Genomic DNA, 16221 nt, shown 5'->3' with positions numbered 1-16221 from the left:
AAAGAAAAGTTATTATGAAACTATTATGTTAGGCTATTATCATCTTTGCCTCAATCTCTTATACCTGTGTCTATGCCAGCTATATAATTATGATGGGGGAAAACACTCCAAGCTCAAAAGAAGTGAACAACTTTGGTTTCTGCTCACACGGACCTTGTCAAGTAGCCAGTGACTTGTCCTTTCATTGCGAGTGACTAATATCAATGCTGGCTCTAAAGAAAGACACTTTTCATAATCGCCCAACAATCTGCTAAGTGAAAACATATGGATGGGCTTAGGCGAAGCCTGCCAGGGGTCTTTGTTGAATGGAAAACAGGTGCTTTCATTCTGCGCCACGTAATACCCCATTTACCCCCAAGTCCAAAGGTTACAGGACTAATAGCTGCCTTGTGGTAATCAACGAAAGCCAAGACACTAGTCCTGGTGAAACATCTGGGACATATTTTACATACTTGCAACATATGCTTCAGGTTCAATTAAAGTGAGGCTTTGGCACATTTATTAATCTTTTTTACTTTTATCCTATAAGAGGACCCACTGACCTGACCCCACTATTATACCATATGAAAAAACAGAGAAATAATGAGAGTTAGAGGTCAGTACCTGCTCGTATGGCAAAAAACACATTTGTTTTCTCATGAAACTCCATTACGCATGACTCTATACACAAACTTTAAATAGAGGAACCAATGAATTTTTCAAAGTAGGAAATTACCCTTCTCCCGCTCAGACACTCTGATAGCCAAGACTTATAACATTTACCACTGCAAGAGTCAGCCGAGATACTGAAGCTGGTAAATAGAAACTTGAAGTATCCTTTCATATTTTCATTTATCATACTAAAAACTTTATATTTCCAGAATATAAGATTCCCACTCTAAGATTCTTCCCTTTATTATTCAAGTCCCTAATGTCTATTGTAAATTATTACATTTGAGATTTTCTTTTTGTTCAGATACAGTTTTTATATTATCAATTGTGTTATGAGTGAATAAAAGCAAAACCCTCTTATATATCACTCAAATAAAAGGGTGGATTTATGAAAATCAGCTCATAATCGTTTCATATGGAAAACACCACTGTTTTTTGGCATCCTATGCAGAATAGAGGTGAATTCATAGTTATTTAAGCACTCACTTTAGTAAACTTTAGTAAACGTCAGTCAGCTTTAGTAAACCAGATCTGAAAATGTGTTAGAACCAAGGTGTCAATTTCAGACAATCAAACACCACATAACAATAAATGCCATTCCCAAGAGTTGAGTTGTCTTCCACCATGGCACCTTCTACTTGACATCTATGTTTTGGTAAGATGGTTAACCAGGTACGCTACTGGTTTTCCACAAACATCTTCTCTATTAAAAAAAATGACCACAAAGGGAAATTAGTGTATAGGGTATCAAAAAAGTGGCTAAAAGAATATAGGTCAACTTCAGGCAGGGGCATTGAAGTACCAGCCTTCACTAAGGGTTTTCATTTATGAACATTTCTTGGGAGACACTTGCTGCTAGGATGGATTTTTATGGTGGCTTTAATAATAAAGCAGCAACAAGCAAGGGAAAAATGGCCATAAATGGATGGCAGCTCAGTGTTTATCAGCAGAGGAATGATGATTCAGAGCTGGCATGCTGAGTTAAAATACAAGCTCTCTACAGCTCCACAACTGACCTTAACAATAAATCATATCATTTATTGCCAGGAGTGTATGCTCATGTTATTCAACATTAGAAACAAGCACATATGTGGTTTTGCAGAAAGGGGATTTTTGTTAATGCTTGATGATGTTGCTAATGACTAAATGATATCCAGAAGAAACATTTTACATAAAAGCGCTATCAATTTAAAAATATTTGAAATAGCAGTAGAAGGGAGAAAGATTGTATTTGGAGAAAGAAGGTATATGTGTGTGCTTGTGTATGGGTGTCTTTCTGTTTTCCTTCTAGCATTGAATATTAGTCAGGAAAAAAATCATTCAGGAAGTTAATCACCGAGAATTTTTTTTTTTTTTTTTTTACATTTCCAATGCTTGCTTCCAGCGTACAAATTCTTACACTGGGATATAAGTGTACATCTCTACTGGAATCAAAGGTCAAGGGCATAAATTAAGATACAGTGTTTTTCTCCTTCCTCCAAAAAATTTCAGTGCTTTAGTAGAACAGAAGTCAGACAGGTTCAGTGTCGGTCAAAAATCAGGCTTTATATGCTGAACAATGTGGTCAAAATGAAGGCTCATTCTCACCCCTCCTCCCAATCTCACCTTAAGACTTTTTAGGTTTTAGATGCAGAAATGCCCAAAGATGATGCTATAAACCATCATCAATAGTCTCCGTGACACAGAAAACTGTTCTCCTGACTCCAGGTACTGCTGCAGTGAGGCAAGGTCATTCTGGTTTCTCTACTTGTCCCCTCTCCCCAGGGGACAACCAATTCAAGCTGTCCCAGAAACCAGCTGTTATTTACTGTGGTCAACACCCGCAAGCCAACCAGCAATCGACATACGAGCCTCTCTGCACAGACTTTCCAGACCAAGGAACCGTAGGGCCTGTTTCCAAGTCTAGACCAGAGGCAGTGAGCATTGGGGTTATTTAAATGCCCTCCAGAGCCCTGTGTATACATGTGTTCTTTTGCTGAGCAATTCCTGGGAAATTACAGATGACGATATCCACGTTTAACGCACACAGGCTGCTATTTTTTCACTTCTCTCTTCCCCCAAAGTGCAGCCTGATTTGTAATACTAGAGATAGGACAAATTTTTGCCCTTCAAAAACAGTTGTCACTGCCGTTATCTTTGTGAGAGCTATCAAGTTCCAGACAAGCTGAATTATTATGATTATTATTTTTTTTGTTCCTGGCAGAAAAATATTTGACCCAGCTCTGGACAAAAGCGAAGACGATTTATGGTCCTCTCTGCCTCTTTGCAACGTGCAGTGGCATTGTTAGGATGATAAACAGCACTGTCCAATTTTCTGGACTCGAAACACTTCAACTCCTTTTTCCACTGTCTGTGAAAACAGTGTCGTGTCTGCGTTCCCCATCCCCAGGTACCACGTGCTGGGAGAGATGATTACCTTGTCATCTTTGTCATCTTCTTCTTCCTCGTCCTCCAGCACGTCCTCCACTACCTGCAGACAGAAACAGAAGTTGTTTTCGTGCTTTTTAAGAGAGACAGTTTTGTTCTGTCATTTTGAACCTCTTGGAAATGAAAACTTTATTAACGTTTGAAACAGAGGCACTGAGAGGGAATATTTGATCTAGAGGCAGCAATTAGGAAAATACTATGCATTTAATTGATGAACACCAGGGACCCAAGTCCCTGGTCAGGGGAACCCTATTTGTGTGAAATGTTCTGTGACGACTTAAAGAATTGGAACGATGCATAAGGTAAACCAACACTAATTTGAAGGATGCTTTAAATCAGGAGATGTTTTTTTTCACCTACTCCACTGTCTATATTAATTAGGCGCTTTAAATTTGGAGCTAGATAACTAAGCAGAATACAGCTCTGCTATTTCTAATTTACTTGTCACCAAACCCTAAGACAAAAAATTGTCAGTTCATTGATTCATGCTGGTGATCTATGGCACTAAACTAACAATATCTTTCACAGCTCCAATTTGAATTCTGATGTATAAATGTCAACTCTTGACTATCTCTGAATTACCTGTCTTTTTGTGAATTACTTGAAACTCTAATGTTTATTCTCTGTGATTTTACACATGGATTATGAGAATGGGCATTACTATTGAAAGAAAATGAGAGATTCATTCAATAATCAAGTGTGTATAACACGTATATATAGCCCATAAGGACAGATATGCATACATATATTTTTTAATGGCTCCTGGTTTATCTACTTCAGCAGAATGAAATAGTCATGTTGGATTTGCCAAATAATTTCCCCTTGCCTGGATCAATATATAACCGCAGGCATTACAAATGAGACTTCACCCCATTTCAGGTGTTTTATTATGTTTTTATATACACACACTTTATGGAAGGCAAAAATTTTACAACTTTGAGGGGAGTTATTGTTCAGCTATGTGCCAACTTTTGATTGCATTTATGCCATTTAATTTTTAATTCTTGTGGTGCTTTTATATTTTTATCCAGTATCTTTATCTCTGAATAAATTCAATAAAATCATGGTCATCAAATACTTTTGAACCTTTCTCCAAAGCTCATAACTTTAGAAGACGGAGGTAGCTAACTCTTCTTTCATGTGGCTTTATGATAGACACAGGAATAGGCTATGAATGAAAATTTCAATAACGAAGACTTACTAAACAGAGAGTTACATAGATTGAAGTAACATATCAGGACCCTTAGTTATTCTAATAATTTTTCTCAAATATTTTAAAAGCAGGCACTGATTTAAAAGAAGAGCCGAAACACAAACTTCTAGTTCTCATGAACTAGAAGCATTTGACAAACTGGGAAATTGTTCCGAATTTACTGTAATACTTTAAATTTTCTATTAACTGGCCTTTCATTTGGACATTCAGCATTTCAAAAGAACCAGAGTAACACAATGTGCTGTTTCCAGTATCGGGTGAGAGTTTACACTTATTTTGGGAACATGCTTTTGAACTGTGGTGCTGGAGAAAACTCTTGAGAGTCCCTTGGACTGCAAGGAGATCCAACCAGTCCATTCTAGAGGAGATCAATCCTGGGTGTACATTGGAAGGACTGATGCTAAAACTGAAACTCCAATACTTTGGCCACCTCATGCGACGAGTTGACTCACTGGAAAAAAGTCTGATGCTGGGAGGGATTGGGGGCGGGAGGAGACGGGGACGACAGAGAATGAGATGGCTGGATGGCATCACTGACTCTATGGACATGCGTTTGAGTGAACTCCGGGAGTTGGTGATGGAGAGGGAGGCCTGGCGTGCTGTGATTCATGGGGTCGCAAAGAGTCGGACACGACTGAGTGACTGAACTGAACTGAAACCAATTCAACCTCAGCAAGAATGAAGGACTCTTGACATTCTAACTATACTCAGTCACTCCATAAGCATTTATTACAAATGCCCTTGCCCAAGGCATACGGCACTAGTGACTGTGGAAATACAAAGATGGGTAACACAGATACTTCATTTCAGCCCCCATGAGGCTTATAATCCAATAGAACTTAAATGGGGGATGTGAGATAGCCTTTTATATTTCCTTTTAATTTCCTGAAAATTTGAAGCATGAGTATCGTACACACATAGGCAACGACAGTGACAATGTGTCTCGAGGCGCTGTATGCCAGGCTCCTCCAGACAGGGCCCTTGGTGAGGGAGACTGATACAGGAAAAGCAGTCACGATATTTCAGTACATTATGCTGCATCAAAAGAACCCACCAAACACCAAGTAGCTAAACTAGAATTCAAACTCAGGTTGTAGGATAGCAGAGACAGCTCTTACACTCTGCCCAGTTCAAAAACCAAAAAAATTAAAAAAAAAAAAAAAAGCATGGGGGAGGAAAAGGAAAACAAGAGAAGGAATGATCTAACCCTTACATGATCTTTTTAATGATTATAGTTTTGTAACTCTAATAAAATGATGTTTCAAATGTTAGGTTTATATTAAGTAATTTTTAACGGTTGATCATTACCTATTTTTTGAAAAACTATACATATTGAGGTATATAATATGACTATTTGATATGCATCAGATTAAGTATTTTCCCCTAAAAGTATCCATATAATCAAATATGAAATATGAAATTAATATACTTTTATTCTTGTACATAAAAATCAATATTTTAGATGGTTATTGTTAAGACTGTATTTTAGATGGTTATTGTTAAGACTGTACTCCTCTTCAGTAATTATCATATCACACTACAGATTCAAGGAAGGCAAAAGGGTGTCAGATTGGTCCTAGCAGTTCGTAATAAGTGTTCAAGAAATATTTGTTGATAGACTGAAGAGAGACATACATAATCTATGCTTCATATCTTTGAACAACTGGTAGAAGGCCTATCATCAATTTCACAGAACTCAACTAGCTCACCTGCAAAGACATCTAATCAATGATGCAGATTAATAAAAGCAAATATTCAAAGTGTTTTCAAAGATTTGCCTGGCAAAAGAAAGCATGGATATTTAACTATTATTTTAAGATTTGGAGTTCTCCAATATCTTCAAGTTAATTTTCCAAAAGTAAAAATATTATTGAACCAGCAAACAAACCAATAATTTAATTTATGCATTTCACAAGTCAGCTGCAGATCTTATGTTCAAGAACACCTCAAAAGAGGTCTACAGAATCAGACTCTCATTTGCAAAACCCAAACAGTTCCCACCCTGCACAAGTGGGTAATTGGTTATGCACAATTGCTCCACAAATGTGCGGCCAGAACCACCCAACACAACCATTTGCTTTTACATTTGGCAGCAAAGTGCTGTGTTCGAGAGAAGCAGTTGTATTGTGTTGCAGCCCCCAAGTGAGGGCTTTTCCCCTCCTCCAGTGATTTTTTAATGTTACAACATAAACATCTACAAGTGAGGATTTATAATACAGATGGTTCCTAGGGATGCCTTTAAGCGGCTTCAGAATGTATACCACTATTACATTTTGCAAGCCTTGGAAAATGAAGATGATCATAGCACCTACCCCAAAGCATTGATTAGGTATCCAATGAGATAATGTATTAATATTTAAAGTGCTCAGCACAATACCTGTACCAAAGTACTTAAAAAAATGTGTATGACTAATAAAAATAGAAAAGACATCCAGTTAATAATATTTAACATTAATTTTTGGATTAGATGATGTATTTATTTTCCTGGACAAAATATTCAGGGTTCTGAATGACACATACAATTCTGATTCATATTTCACTGACACTAAAAAATACATAAAGGGGCACAGGTAGAGCTGTGGATAAAGATTCCCAATTAAAATGATAATGGTTTCACAATTCACTTTCAGGCTTTAACAGTCCAACGAAACGGATGACTTTGAGGGCAAGTATCTCAGAAGCTAGGCTGTGCCCTAAGACAAGAGCGCTGACCAAATGCAATGAATACAGAAACTGCAAACTGAGCTTTTAAAAACAAACCATATATATCACTGAAGTGCATTTAATGATTGCACAAAATTGCAAACTTTCCCAGAGAACTCAAGTAATACCTACTATTTAGAAAGAGAGGGCTGGAGTTTAACACTTAACTAAGGAAAACAAATAAAGAAGTTCCAGTCTCAAATTCCAGTTCTTTCCTCTGCAAATAAAACCAAATAAGGACTATATGGGTTTGTTTTCATGTATGTCAGCAATAATTTAATAGCAACACATCTGTAGGATTTCCTTGAGAAAAAAAAAGAAGAGTAACAAAAAATGCATGTCTTAGAAAAGATACATTTTTGCAAAGTTGGGGTTTTTTCCTCTTTTCTTGAGGGAGGCTATCTCAGATTGGCTCTAGAATTCTTTTTTCCAAATTATACTTTCTGATACCTTGCTTGAAAGCAAGTAGTATTAATCAAACAAAGGAAGGGCACTAGGGAAATCAGAAAGATGTAATGCAAGCAGTTAAAAGTGACATGACCTTCTGTAATGTCGCTCGTCACAGACTTATATGCCACACAGTAGAGGAAGGTCTTGAAAGAAACTGATTCTTGGTACTATTCCTTGAACGTAATACTAATAAAGATGACATTTAAAAAAACACATGTAGACAGGCCCAAATGCAGCATTCTAGCTACCTGACAGCCAAAGGATAAGCAGATCACACTATTTTTAAAAGCATAATATTTCTTCTTTCATAGTCCATATTTGCTGAACATTTGTCATTAACATATAACACATAATATGTGGCTGTTTATTGTAAAAAAACCATTTTCAAAATGGAGCTACACTGCATCTGTGGAACCTATATATTTTATACAGTTGTATAGATGCTCTATTAATATTATGACTTTTAATGATAATTTGACACAACTAAATGCTTTATGATTTGCAAGGAAATAAAATTTTATTTGGCTGAAGATGTTAAAAATGATGCTGGTAATCTGAATAAAGGTATGATAACATGTTTAGAATTATTCCATTAGACAAAGATGTATAAGGAAGGGGACCAGCAGGAAAAAAAAAGAGAGAACAAAACTGTGGAAGGATGAGGGAAAGTAGATTCAGGTAAACTTCATTATTAAAATCATCACAAGACAGCGGATCCTAAGTACAGCTTTTCAATATTAATTCAGGGTGCATGGTATAAAGCTAAAATGATTTTAAAAAGAAGGGGATAAAATTTCCACCAATAATTCTTAAAACACTTTGTACTATAATTTTGTCTAGGCTAAAGTCTGCCACTGATTTATATCTCTTTAAACAACAACAACAACAAATCTTGGTTATATTACCTTTGTAAGGTAAGTATTGTGTACCACGAAGCCAAAAACCCTGGAAAGCCAAAGCTGACACAAACCAGTTTCTTTTGTATGTTTACTTTTTCCCTCAGAAATAATCCTTGAATTAAATGGATGTTTTGCTATGTTCAGAATGAAGAGTTGCACAATTCAAATTGCCTTACTCTAAACGGTCTATAAAAAAGCAACACATTTAAATTAAAGAAGAAATCACTGCTGTCCAGATGTGCAACTGCAATGTTAAAAAATTAAAGAAATTGTCACAAAAGAAAGACATTTCCTATATAATTTCATAGTCATAGAACATCCAAATGTGTACAGATGCTTATATTTGGGTACATTACAAACTAAATGCTTATTTCTACCCTAGAGATACAGAGGAATTTGGGTAGAGCAGTTTGCTTCAACATGGTCTAGAGTTCATTTACATCATTTCACGGGTACATCAACCAAGCAGAACACGCATTTGTGTGCCAATGGATGTATTACATGTGCAAATATCACATGAAATTATTGAAAGTCTATGAATTGAGAAGATGCATATAACCACTCAGATTATTTTAGATCACTTAAAAGCACTGGAGGTTGGTCTGAAGACGTTCTTGGTCAATAAGATCATTACAGGTGAGCTTGCACTGTCATTTTCACCACAAGACACCTGTACCTCTCAAGATTTCTGAGAAGGAACTTTTGCAAAATGAATGGCGCAATTAAACTGTACGTATAATTTACTTCACATTAGAAGGAATAATACAACCCATAAACAGATCTGGAATATACTGTTTCATCTAGCCTATCTCAAAAGAAACTGCATGTGTGATGGCTGCTTAGTTTGATTCACACTATTAAGGATTTGACCTTGGAGTATTTCAGCTACGTAGTCATCAAGATAACTGAACCACTAGATGTAATAATAATTAGTGTGATAGGCTTGCCAGTGAAGCTGAATATATTGCAATACAAAAGAAGGCAGACTAAAAAGAAAAGCATTATTACTTACTGCTAAAAGACTTCCTGATTTTTACAGACACTCAAATACAATTATTTCTTCTTGCAGAATGCATTTCCTTGGCTTATTCTGGGAAGTGCCATGCTGTAATTTAGTCTGATTCTTAATAGGAAATGTGGCTTTAATGGGGCTATCAGATGACTTTTGATGCATGCCACTGATTACATACAGCCTGTATTCTGCATCATCAACAACAGCATTCTTATTTGCAGTATAATATGCTTTGCTGTAGGGTGCAAGGACAGTAAATTTACTTTACTAGCCAAGAGTATGTAACCTTTTAGTTTTTAAGTGTCAGCTTAATATGCAGAAAAACCCTTCCATTCAGAAATGCTAAATACAGTATAAATTCTATAATCAGTATAAGCATGTTAAATGAATTTCTTTTCATATTTCCTTCTTGGTATTCTTAAATGTTCATTCTTATGCTTACACAAAGCACTGCGAACAGATTTCTAGTGTTTATTTGAACTATGTCTCCATCTAAAGGCTTCACACTGTAATGTATTTTTGCTTGCAGGGAAAATTCTAATCTTAGCATCTTTAGGATATTGCATATTAATTTGATTGAGTAGGGAAAAAATAGGTCAACTGTTAACCTGCAATGTGCTTTTTAAAACTAATGCTTTCCTGAAGCAAAATTTTTCAGGTTAAAAATTATACAAAAAAACTACAAAAATGAATTGTTTAATGTGTTTTTTCAAATAAACGAAAAGCTAGCTATTCATATTACTATTTTATGAAAATTTAATATTTTCAAAGCAAAAAATTTTTGTTTAATAATAATGAATGGATTGCAAATCAAAAAGAAAATTATGTGCTTTAGCCTTTCTCTATAAAACCAAATTTCCATTCCAGAAACACAGATTTGTAACCAAAAAAGGCACAATTTTACATTTTTCAGATTTTAGAAACAACCTTAGGAATTTTAAAATGTGCCTAATAAGGAGACCACATAATCTATTTAAAACATTTTCTGCAAAGCAGAAAGATGAAGCTTTATGACATCCAATCGTTTCAGATAAATGCAGGAGCATTAGAGATGCAATAGACAAGAAGTTCTTTACAGGTAAGTGTATAGTTTAGCAGACATAAGGGGAATGTGACACTTTGGGAAGATTCGATACCTTTAAAGAATAGAATTTGAAAACAAAACAAAACAATTTATCTTGGAGATTAACATGAGCAAACTTTTGAACCATACTGCTCTGTTAGGTTTGATTAACTTAAAAAAATTCACTGCTACTGCCTATTTTAAGCAATATAATTGGGAGTAGTATAGGAGGTGAGGAGAATAGATGGACATTTGAAGAGAAAAATATTCTGATGCTAATTTGATTTTTCTTTTTCTGTTTTTTTTTTCCCCCTTTGTGCCTAGAATATTTTGAGGCCTGAGGACATTATGTCAGAAAGTCTAAAAATGGAGCATATTTTGAATGTCAAAAAAATCAGTCAGAAAACTTCAGTGTTCTCCTTGTATCTCTTTGCTATAAATAATGATGATAAAATATTTTTTATCTTTTTGTAAAGAATAATCACTTCACAAAAGACAGCCAATGTGGGTTTAGACCTGCACTGGAACTGGAAAGAATGTCTGTGGTGAATGGTGAATTGTAGCACAAAAGCCTGAATGAAAAGAATGTTCGTGAAACCTCACACAAAACCTCCGTAACCGTTTTATCATGAGCTTCCCACAATATAACACAAGAGCTCTGTATTCTAGGAAAGCCTTGCCTGGTCCACTTATCATTTTGGCTTTATGTAGTGTACTGTGTGATTGCTAAATTAGTGCATAATGTATTTGTAATATTTATAGTACCAACATTTAGTTAAATAACCTTTATGTAAGATTTATGTTGATTTTTTTTATTTCTCGTTTAATGGCAAATTATGAAGAGCATGTTTCATAAAGATAATTCTCCATTTAAATTCATCAGTCCATTAAATATTAAAATTATATTTCTGATGCAATCGAGAACAAATTTGTCCAGCTTCAGTGATTATTTGCACTCATAAAAATTAGGCTTGATTAATAAAATTTAAATGCTTGATTAAGTTGACATTTTCATGTTCTATTCTGATTTATTAAAATTAGTCCCTGTGCCCAGGCCTGGTATGCTAGTAGGTTTACCCTTCTCTTTCTCTTAGTCGACATCCAGAGTGAGGCTGTTAGGAAAGAATATTTTGCTTTTGGACTCACTGATGGTTTCAGGGAAATGCCCTGTTCTTTGCTCACAGTGCAGCTGGCCTTTGTCTTTATGCACTGTGTGCGGTGGAGATTTGGATTACAATAATCAAGGAAGGTGTTCCTTTCAAAAATCTGTGGAATTGATCTGTAAAATGGCATGCATTTTTGGTATTTTTGTAAAATTCAGTTTTTAAGAAATTTTTGTCTGTAGAAGATCATTTATATTTCCTCATTAGCTTTTTTTGTTGATAAAAATATAGTTTTTATTTTTGTGGGACTTGCATATACATAGCAGGGGGATTATAAACAGATCTTTCTGGGGCAACGTCACTATCTTTGTCCACAAGTTCAAAATCAGGAAGGACTAATGGCCATGGAAAACTGTTCTCTTCAGTAGGTCTTACTAGGGAACTCTTCAAGAAATGTGGTTACCTCCACCATGTTCATGTTCAGTCACTCAGTCATGTACAACTGTTTGCGACCCCATGAACTGTAGCCCACCAGGCTCCTCTGTCCATGGGATTTTCCAGGCAAGAATACTGGAGTGGGTTGCCATTTCCTTCTCCAGGGGATCTTCCCGACGTCGAGACTGAATCTGCTTCTCCTACACTGGCAAGTGGGTTCTTTAACGCTGAGCCACCCAGGAAGCCCTCCTTTAGGTTACTCGCTTCTATACCCTCACTGGTTTGTGCTATTTTAAATATGGTCAGGTGTCAATTATCATTTATCGAGCACTCACTATTTTCTTAACACAGTGGACTATCTCTTTAATTCTAGCAAGATCTCAACAGAGGTAAGTATTAGTCCCATTTCACGGGTGAAGAAACTGAGATGTAGAGAAATGAATCAATTCATACAGCTAACAGATGGAAGGTCTGAAATGTAATACCCTGTCTTCATAATTTCAGAGTTTGGACCCTTAACCTCTACCAAATATACAGGGGTAGTGGCAACATTCTATTTTAAGATGTTTCTGCTGTTGCCCATGGGAGTGTAACCTATCTAGAAACTATGTTTAGGTGAACTGTCTTTCATTTAAGCATGCTGCCAGAATATCGTTATTTTTTAAAAATAAGTGATATGGTATTTTCTTTTTCTTATGTGATGAAATAAATTCAATAACAAATGACAGAAAATGCCCTTGAAGGAGTATTTTGGTTTGGTGACCTACAGGTGTTATTCCAGTTCTATGAACATAAAAGTTTTAAAATTGCAAGCTCTTAATATGCTTATCTCATACAACACTAAAAAATAATGAATACAAAACTCTCAGGGTTATAGGGCTCCTAATAATAGTTCTGACATAAACATTTTCCACAAGCAGATAAAGACATGTCATTGGTTTCTACTTTTAGTTTGTCAATTTAACAAACTTGTCATTTCTTGTCACCTTTCTGAACTAGGGACAATTATTCTCTGCAAATATCACATGAAACCTTCTGCCCACCCCACAGGGCATGATACAAACTAGTCATGGGGTTATGAGTCAGCCAGAAGGTGCTTCTGTGAATCTTATATCCTATTTCCCTCACCATAATGTCAAGGAGTTTTGGCTGTCTACAAAAAGGAATGTATAGAATCATTTAGAAAGAACCCACAGGATATCACTAGAAATAGGTGGGAAAAGCACATCCATCCTGAGACATGACACCCAAACTGTGGATATTCTTTCTTGTCCTCTCCTAAGTCCCATTCTTCAATTAAAGAAATGACAAAATTGCAGGGGCAAATCTTTTGGAAAGGGAACAGAAATAATAAAACCATTTGGTTGACAAAGGGGTAGATGCTTGGGCTAGATATTTCGGGAAACCATTTAGATGGTAATTCTTTGGATCCATAGGAGACTTTGGGGAGACTTTAGGGAGACTTTAGGGATTTTCTAATGAGTTCCTGGGAATCCAGGAGTCAACTGAGCTTCAAATAACAGAAATCCAGCCATTTATAAGGGCGAGATCTTCAAGTTTCCTTTGGGATCAACGAGACAATTCATTTGGTGGAAAAAGATCTGGGCTTCAGGGCAGAAATCCTTGATAGGAATGAAGAGTAGTATCTCTTTATCTTGTTACATTCTTATATGCATCTTTGGGGAGTCCGAGCAAGGTGGGAGCGATTCAGGAAATGAAGGGGCTACAATATGAGAGTGACCGCAAGCGTCCTCCAAGGCAGCTACCACTAACTTTAAATTCTAAGCATCTCTCTTGAGTCCTAACAGAACTAAAACAAAAGAAGTCTGTCTTCTAGAGAGGAGACTCTTTAGTAAATTGATTTTTAAGAATAGCACCGTTTTCCTTTACATCTCTATGTGAACTGACATGTCATGGACAGGCAGCCCTCACCTTGTACCATTCTACAGTTTTACCTTTCCAACTTGAAGGTGAGCTGCAGTTTGAGAATAGAGTAAAAAAGACGGACAATACACTGAAGAATTGAAAGCAAACATGGAGCTACTGAGTAAAAGGGACAGACTAAAGGTGGAATAAGAGCTGTGGCCACAAATGGGTGGACCTTCTCTTAATCTACGCAGGACGCACACACACCCGGGGTAATCTAAATGTCTCTCGGCTGCATGTGTCTGCGTTTCATATACAGGCCTCCATCACTGCACCTGTCATAGCCACGTATTCCATTTAGCTGTTTGTTTCCCTCACCAGACCACAAACTGGGCAAGGACCAGGTCTTTTTCTTCTTCTCTCTCTCTCTCCCTTTCTTTTATTTTTATTGAAGTATAATGGATTTATTGGGACTGGGTCTTAATTACCTTTGAACAACCTGCTACCACAGTGTCTGCAAAAGTTCAGTGCATTTTTGTTGAATGAAAATTATGAAAATTAGACAATTTTTGATGTGGAAAAAAGACTGGACTAAAATACATAGCATGCATTCACTAAATCTTTTTTGAGCAAACTACTGTGCTGCTATGACTTGCTCTGTGCTGGGATTAGATACATAAATGGAGGGTACCGTTAGAACAATCTGGGGCAGGTGAAGACCCCCAGTGAGGTTTTTTTTTATTATTATTATAATAGAGTGAGGGAAAAACAGGAAATCAGAGTGTTTGGTGGTAGGGATGGGTTGATGGGGGCCAGGGGTGGGCAAGAATGGATAGGAAGGCAGAGATGGCTCTCAGGGGGAAATGATGAAGATAATTGGTGGTTATCCAGGCACATACATATAAAAATATTAAAACCTTAGTGAGTGGCAAGTTAGTATTAACTCCCCCAAATATTCAAAATACGTATACTCTGACCCAGAAATTCTCCTTCAAGGACTTTTCCAAAGGGCATTACCAAAGACCTGCTCAGAGATCTGTTTAGGATTTTTGTTTACAGCATTCTTTGAGATGGCAGAAACACTGGAAATGAACATTTCCAAAATGAGTGCCTAATTGAGAAAAAAATAAAGTATTCATATGGCAAAAACTATTTAGCTATGAAAAATCCTGTTATTTTCTAGCTATTTGAGGGAATCTCAAAGTAGGTGTGCTAATAGTGTTTTTAATGTGGTCCAATTTTTTGTAAAAAACAAAATATATATGACAAGCAAGAAATACATCTTATATTCACAAACCTATTTTTTTAAGAAAAGAGTAGAAGCTATAGAGAGAGTATAATGACTATTTGGGAAACTACTGATACAAATATACTTGGTTCCGGATACTGCTGTTGCGGGCCATGGCCACCCCAGCCACACTGGGTCGTTCTCTCTCAAGGCCATGGACCCCACTCCCGTCCTTCAGGGTTCTCCTTCCCACATGGCTGAAGAGCCCTCCTTGAACCTGCTCCTTCGCTGTGCTCTGGGGCCTTGACCCGAACACACCTAGGCTGCCGTCTGCTCAACACCAACGGGGCCCCCTCCAAGCTCACGGAGGAGCTGCAGGAGCAGCCCTGGAGTGAGTCGATCCCCAGAGAGCCAAGCCCTTGTGAGGGAGTGCTTCTACCTCTCTGCAGGCCTTCTGAGCTCAACTCTTTCAATGTCTGACTCCCAAAGCAAGGACTTCAGAGGTTCCAGCTACCTGTCCTGGCACGGTGCCCCAGGTCGTGCCAGGTTGGCGCACTGCACATTTGCTCTGGTGCCCACAGGGCTCCCGGGCACAGCAGGACACCTCCACTAAGTCTGAACGCACCCGCCTCCCTGAGCCATGGCGTCTGTCCCACCCACACACACTCACTGCCCGAGCAGAAGCGAGTGCCTTACCTGAGGCCCCAGGATCCCCATCTATACAGAGAGAGACGCATCCCTCCTTCCTTCTTCAACTTGTGTTATCTGGACCAAGCCCTTGCCCTCCCCAGGCCTCAGGAATGGGTGTGTTGCAGGAGAGACGGGAACACAGGTCTGCGAGCCAGTTGGAATTGGGTTCCCGCCCTGCTGTGCTGTGTGAGCCTTTGCCTGTGGCAGAGACTCTGAGCCTCATTCTCCTGCTCTCCCAAGTGGCGAATGGTTCCTTTTTAGATGAAAGAGATGAGAAAAGAGCGTTCCCCACTTGTGCTCGCTACCTCTATCTTTTTGCTCATGAAGCACTCCATTCTCAAAAACAAGTACACTCACACACACACACATAAAACTGAAGCTATGATTTGGGTGCTACTTTGGTGTTGCCAGGGGACGACAGAGGATGAGATGGTTGGATGGCATCAACGACATGATGGACATGAGTTTGAGTAAACTCCGG

General features: G+C 37.5%; 1 protein-coding gene across 13 annotated transcripts in view; it reads right to left on the bottom strand.

The window, feature by feature from the left end:
- MCTP1 (multiple C2 and transmembrane domain containing 1) overlaps positions 1–16221 on the bottom strand; it is a 384882-nt gene that overhangs the window by 76044 nt on the left and 292617 nt on the right. For all 13 annotated transcript variants that reach the window (XR_008686400.2, XM_055429387.2, XM_055429393.2 and 10 more), the window contains one exon: positions 3068–3121. Coding sequence is in view for 12 of the 13 variants with exons in the window: in XM_055429387.2 (XP_055285362.1) it covers positions 3068–3121 (54 nt within the window). In the remaining variant the exon portion in view is untranslated. The remainder of the gene's footprint in view (positions 1–3067; positions 3122–16221) is intronic.

Source organism: Moschus berezovskii, chromosome 8 (genome assembly GCF_049115385.1).
Source record: "Moschus berezovskii isolate FMDL1 chromosome 8, NW_MosBer_1.0, whole genome shotgun sequence".
NCBI classification, from domain to species: Eukaryota; Metazoa; Chordata; class Mammalia; order Artiodactyla; family Moschidae; genus Moschus; species Moschus berezovskii.
This window is presented reverse-complemented; position numbering and strand designations above follow the sequence as displayed.